General features: G+C 35.6%; 1 protein-coding gene across 1 annotated transcript in view; it reads left to right on the top strand.

The window, feature by feature from the left end:
- The window catches only part of RNF180 (ring finger protein 180), a 76,057-nt gene that overhangs the window by 54,016 nt on the left and 14,982 nt on the right, over positions 1-7,059 (top strand). The window contains exon 5 of the mRNA XM_035900177.1: positions 1,735-1,860. Coding sequence (XP_035756070.1) covers positions 1,735-1,860 — 126 coding nt within the window. The remainder of the gene's footprint in view (positions 1-1,734; positions 1,861-7,059) is intronic.

The following is a 7,059-nucleotide window of genomic DNA, read 5'->3' as shown; positions in this document are numbered from 1 at the left end:
TCTACACTTCCACTCATGAAGTTTCATTTATGTTAAGTGCTTCCAAGAAGGGCTGGATTCAGCACTCACGTACAATAAATCCACCACTTCGGAGAACGGCAGATTCAGTGTAGTGGTTGTGCATGGGAGGTCCAGGCACATGGCAGGGAAAGGGTCACATACATACAGAAAGACAGGTGGCCTGGCCAGCCTGAAAGGATCTTTCATGAAAAGCCTAACCTCCTAACCAAGCCTAACTACCTTCTAAAAGCCAGTAGGAGTTGTCACCACTGCCTTTTCTGAACCACAGGAGTTAGATGCATCGCTGGAGGTTTCAGTTGTGTAAGTTCGGACAATAAAGTTGAAAGAACTGAGACAATTTTTCTGGCCTGTAGAAAGCAACTAAAATAATCTATTGATGCTGTGGGAGGCAAGCAGAGTCTCATCAGAGGCCATTTCTCTGAATCCAAATAGTACTTAATCCAAATATGTTCAGCAGTGTATAAAGCTCTTATATGAAAATTAAAAACCCCTAGTGAAAACTACGCAGCTTGTTCCTTCTACATTTATGAGAGAAAATGGCCTCTCTTCCTTCACTGACAGAGGTTTATGGGTGCACTAGCGCTGTTCTCACATAATGAGATAGAAGGATTTGGAGATTTCTGTACTCTGCATATTTTCTGTAGCTTCATTCCACCTGCATTCTGACATGGTGAAACACAGGATAATTTTTAGAAAAAGACCAGCATATAGTTTGCTTCAAATCTGCTAATGCCTTCCTTTTACACAGAAAAAGCTACTGCAATGGAAGGGCATTTGGAATTTTTTCTTTCTTCTGGAGCCTGCTCACAAAAAGCTTAGCTTTCTCAAATTTGCCAGAGAAAAATATTTGATCCTTCCATAAAATACTGATTATTGAAAAAGTATGTACAATTGCAATGAACCAGGTAAAGTAATAATACATAAGCCTTTCCAAAGATCTGTGAAGGGCCTTTTACTTCTTTTAAGGTACAGAAGGAATTATTGAAGTTTTACCTGTTAACTACTGTGTTGGCAAGTCTGTCTGTTACCAGCAGATCACTTTTTTCTGTTGTAGGAAAACACAGTTATTTTTAAATTGTTTTCCATTGTTGTATTGCTATGGATAGGGTAGTTTCAACAATTTTGAGTTGCAGTCCATGTAGATGTTTCCACAAATAATAACTGGAGAAAGTAATGATTTCTTGAGATTAATAAGTTACGTCAACTCGTGCAATGTCTCGTGAGTCATTCTACAAATTTGTTCTTAATTCCTGTTAATCTACAACATTTAAAAAATCTCCAAAAAGTTTTTCAGACTCATCCCCTCATTACTGACTGTTACTGAGTGATAGTGTTAAACAAAAAACAATATGAACTGAGAATTAATACCTCAGTTAGTTTGATAGATGTAATTTTCATTCACAGAGGTGATCATACTTATCTAAGTTAAATAGCCTGATTTATTATGTACTTTATTTTGCCAGAATTTGACATCATCTTCCCTAAATGCTTTTTTTCAGAGGAACAGAATCAAAACAGCATGTTTAAGAGTTGTTCTTGCTATATCTAGAAATGCTTGGGTTTATGTGATTTTAAAACAATTTAAGAGATGTTATAATCAGAAAAAGGATTACACAGTAGATAAGGCATTTTTATTTTGTAATATAAACATATGCAAATTATTGCTATATTTATAGCATTGATGTATACATTCTTTCCCATTAATTATTGTAGAACTCAACAACTCTACCAAATCTTTTTTCCCTATGGAATATTTGAAGTTAAAAGAAAATTTTCAGAAATCAAATTCTGCAAAATGGCCTCTACCAAGCTGCAAGAAAGCCTTCAGAGTTTTTGAAGGTAAGTTTTTTAATTTTTCCCTAAACTTCACTCAGTCTTGAGTGTAATATTTGAAAATAAGTCTCTAGCTAATACATGCCATAAGAAATCAGAGATGGATGATTATTAAAGTAGAGCTGAGTTAAATTCTCCTGGGTGACTCATACACAGTGCTCTGAATCTAGAGATAATCTGCAAATTGTAAAAAGACAATTTGTATGTGTACCTTTTTATTTATTCTTAAATCTTTAATTTTGTGCATACTATCAGGGTGATTATATGCAGTTTCCTGTTTGGAAAAATTAGTCTGATTAGTAGAATAAAGAAAATTACTCTGGGAAAAAAGTTACTAGTTCTGAGTGTGGTCATAAAGACCTCTCCAAAAAAAAAATAAAATCAGAATCAGTCTTTTATGAAAGAAGTAATAAAAAAAGTTGGAGAAATACCATATATATTATCTGTGTTGCTTGTTTTATACCTACAGAGTGGAGTAAAGGGTGTGGTTTAGCTTTGTTTTCTGCTTATTAGATGAAGAAAGCTTAGTCCTCTTGTTGCTACTTTAACACTGAAAGATTTTCATGGTTATTAAACGGTTGTTAACTGAAAAACATATAATTTAGACCACTAAATGTGGGATTTGCTGTTTACATGTTTCCCTGTTTTCAGTCTAGTAGTGTTTCTCCACCAGCCATCATCTATGTTTACTTACATAGTTCCTTTCTGTAGTGTTGAGTCTTGCTAGCAGATAGATTTTTCCTGTTTGTAGGAACACTACAGATCGCTTCTAAGAGTATGTGGAAAAAATAAAACAGGACATCCTGCTTATATTCCTGTTGTGAGTCTACCCAGGCCTTACTACAAGTCAAATTTGAGAAATTCTGGTTCTCCACTTATAAAACCATGTCACACAAGGTCATGATTTGATACTGAAAATAACAAGAAATGCTCCTAGCTATCAAAAATGATCAGACTTGAGAAGTTTGAGGACTTGTAGATCATCTTAACTCAGAGAGGAAGCTGTTGGCATGAAAACCAAAGACAAGTATTTCTTTAACAGCAGTCAATGTAGCGTGGATGTTGAGGCTAAGCTTATCGGATTATTGTAATACTATAATTTATGTATGTGACATAGCTCATATATGTTCCATAGTGTCATATGAATTATTTCTTTCATAAATATGAAAAGCTACCCTGCTGAGCTTTGTACAAAAAATAAATAATTAAAACCAAAAGGAAGATCTGGAGAGGTCATGCAGCTTCAGTATTGTACTATCCCCAAAATGGGCATGTCGTTCCACAAAGGTAATTTAGAATGCTGGATTTACATGTCTCCAAAGTATAGCCTAAAAGTCCCACACCAAATGGGAACATGATTAGATCTAGTTAATAGGAAACCTGAACCACATAGCTGTCTGAAACTTTGCCTTTGCCTTCTTAAATACAAGTGTCACTGCCATGTCTCTCTCTTCTTTTTATTTGAATAAAAGGTACTGCAGGGTTTGTGTCAGTTCAAAACACAAGTGTATAATACTTTATTCCTGCACTGCTTTTTTGGGCTTATATCTAAATTGTGCTTGGCAGCATCTAAAGTTCCATATTTGGTTTTCTTATCTTTGCTTATGTTCCCTGCCTCAGGAGGCTCCCAGGGACTTTACAGGTGCAGAAGACTGAGCACACTGGCGACAAAAGACTTCTGACACCGTAATGGATGCCCTTGCAAATGCAAACCCTAGTATCACTGAGAGCAGTAGGGGGAAAGAGGCTACTTTTAGATTATTTTTTTTTTTTAATTAGGAAGGTAACAGCCTAACAAGATGTTAGAGTTGCAAAAGGAAAAATATAAAGAATGGGAAGAAGAAAAGAGTGGGTACATGAGTAGAGTGACTGGAGTGAAAAATGATACTATTGTAGTGCTTAGAAAGTGATGAAAACATGCAGTTTTGAATGTGAGAATAACTGCCTCTTTATAAGATAATACTGCATTGTCAAGGAAGAAATTCCGTGGCCTTGTTAGAAATGTATGTGCTCTTTTATCTAGCTCATATCCAGCAGGTTCAGTGGTCACCGAGAATCTAGCAGCTCTTTTCAAACTCTCACACAATATTATTTTAATACTCCAGACATAAAAATGGTAAACTTTGAACAGTAAACCATTCATTGAAGATGGTAGACCTGATGAAATCAGACCTTACAATCAGACTGGGATACAAGGAGAGAAAGATGGCTGTTGAGAAGCCTAGATTCTATAGAAGATTGAACTAAGTTAGACTTTCTGAACATTGCAGGACTGCAAGATAAAATCAAGCATCTTTTCTGTTTCCCTACTTTTTTTCCTGAACTGATTCACTGAGCCAAACAGATTTTGTAATCAGTATGTGAGTCTTCTTCCGTATGAAAATTTCCACAAGGAATGTAAAATTATCTTATAATTGAAAAAAACCCCAAACATCCATAGCTTTTGAGTTTTTGTATAAAAAGTAAGAAACCTCAGCACTGTAGCACTTTTGTGCTCTCAAGCTGATGAAAATTGCCCCAGGCTAGTTTGTCCTTATACTGCACTGTATTTTTTTCCAATTAAAATCATTAACAGAATTCCCATTGGTTTCATAAACGTTACATATGGCATTGCTATATATATGTTATGCTCAGTTTGGTCAAGGATAGGTTAATGATAAAATGGAAATGCTATTCAAGAACAAAAGTGAATCATCTTTTACCATTCAGATTTTTAATACATGTGAAAGTTAACAAGCTAATTTTAAATATTCCTCTAAAATGTCTTCTGTTTTATGAGAGATAAACAAAGATATTAGTTATTGTTTTGGGCATTGGTAACTTTTAAAAAAAATAATTAATAGAAATAACATCTCAAATAATGTTTCCTTAAATAGATTTAGAAGTAAGTAAATATTATAGTTTGAATAGCATAGTAAAATATTTAATTTGACAGTGACTTTGGTGTAGACAAGTGCAGCAATTAAAAAAAAACAGACTGAGGCTGTTAGTGCACTGGGCCCAAAAGGGTTATTTCAAAAGCTTTTGCATAAATCTAAGATAGAAATACATTGAAGAGACCAGACATACAGGATAGAGTAGTCAAGATAGTGATGGTAATGTTGTAAAAGGGGGCTGTCTGCATGTAGAGAAACATTGTAGATAGGCCTGAGCGTAAGTACATAGGTAGATGTTCAGAATAAGAGAGCCATATTGTGAAACCTCTGAGTTACAGATGGTAGTGACTATTTCAAGATATAATTGTTCCTAAGCTAATTGGAAATTCCCTCCAACTGTTTTTATGCTAATGTTTTATGTAAAATATGATGATAAAATTGAAAGCAGGAAAGCCTATTTAGAAATAGAGTAATTATTTTTATCTGGTTTTTTTAAATGCTTAATCTCCAAAACATTCCCCCAATGTTGCATACAATGAAATCTGTGCTAGTTTTTTACTGATCTCATCTGTTTCGTGACTTAATAAAAAGCTATTGACTTCTGTATCAGGCAAGGATTTCAAGATACAGTGTTTTCAATGCTTGCTAATACCAGCAGAAATTCCAGCCACCTCAGTCACATCTGCCATGTCCTTTTATATAATCATTCTCTGGAGAAAAGGATGAGCAATTTCCTACTTATTTAAAAAAAAATACTGTGAAAGCTTTTAATAATACCTGTTGATACATTTTTGTATCTCTGGCTTTAAAATTGGGGTACAACACTTTAAAATCTTTCTTGATTCAAGATTCTTGTTATCATGATTTCAGGCAATAAACAGGAAATAAATAAATAGGAAATAAATAAATAAATAGGAAATAAATAGGCAATAATGGAAGGATGTTAACAGCTGTGAAAATTTACAGCTATAAAATTACCTCAAGTAAGTTTTAAGTGCATACTTCTCTGTTTAAAAAGAAGAAAAAAGTGATACTGGTTTTCAAGTTTCTGATGCTGTGATCTGTTGAGAAGAGAAACAAGATAGGTGTTACTGAAAATAGAAGTTGCAGCTCTGATTTTAGCTATAAAGAGTAATCCCGGAGTATAAAAAATATCTCAGAATAATCCTTATACTGAGCTATTTTTCCCAAGTCGTACTATTCCATCCTTCCTTATTGCACTTTTTTCTGTCAGTTCATTTCCTTACTTCCACATTTCTTTGTTTTAAGTTGTTTGTTCCTTGTCATACTACTCAAGACTGCAGTTGTGGGACCATGCAATGCTTCTTCACCAGAAGGCTTTCCTTTTTTAGCCAGGATCCATCAGATTCTTCAGTATAGCTTGTAGAATCACAAAAAGCTAATTTGCACACATGCATTTCCCACAAGATGCATTTACAGTCTACGGTCTTCACAGTAAGTGAATTCGCTGCCTCAGGGAGACACACATTACTGGGAAGTGTTGTCTTTGAGCATCTGTTACGCCTATAGTACACTAAGACAGAAAACACAGAATCCACGCACTGCTGGTTGAGTGTGTCTTAGGTCAGCTGCACAGATGTCAACTTTGTCATTTTGCTGATTTGTCAGCACTTGGATCCTAACCCTGCCCACAAGTCCCTTCAGCAACAACAGGTTACTGGTAAGAAACACAAAACTGATTTGTTGATGCCAGGGTCTCACTTGGGTCCCACAGAGCAGCTGTGCTCCAACTAGCCTTCAAGCCTTCAGGTCTGCATCTCACCAAGAAGTGAATCTGAAAGAAAAACAAAATAGAATGGAAAGGTGCAAAGGTCAGTGCCAAAGAGATGTCTTAAGCTTCAGCCCTGTTAGCACTGCCACTTTCTGTCCCTGTTGCTTGGCCAACAGTGTTAGTACAAATCATTAAGTATCAATAGCCTTGTTTATCTTTTAAGCTGTTTTGCAGAGGCTGTTCTTTAGACTTCTTCAGAGACACAGTCCCATTGAAAAAGATATTTCATGGCCTTTTCCCAGTCCTGAAGACTGCATCCAGAGCTAGCCTGTGTAGGAGAATGATATACCTGTCAGAAATTAAGTCTGCTTGGCCGTCTCTATCGGTTCATCAGTGCATTGAAGGGAATTGAGTTTTAGCTCATCTGTATGTGTCATCAGGATTGCTTGTTTCCATTTAACTGTGATATTATAAGACTGCTGTACCAGGAATATTGATAGCTATAATTATAGAATCATAGAATCATAGAATGTTTTGGGTTGGAAGGGACCCCTAGGGGTCATCTAGTCCAACCCCCCTGCAGTCAGCAGGGACACC

This window comes from Egretta garzetta, unplaced genomic scaffold (assembly GCF_000687185.1).
Source record: "Egretta garzetta isolate BGI_Z169 unplaced genomic scaffold, ASM68718v1 scaffold878, whole genome shotgun sequence".
Classification (NCBI taxonomy): domain Eukaryota; kingdom Metazoa; phylum Chordata; class Aves; order Pelecaniformes; family Ardeidae; genus Egretta; species Egretta garzetta.
This window is presented reverse-complemented; position numbering and strand designations above follow the sequence as displayed.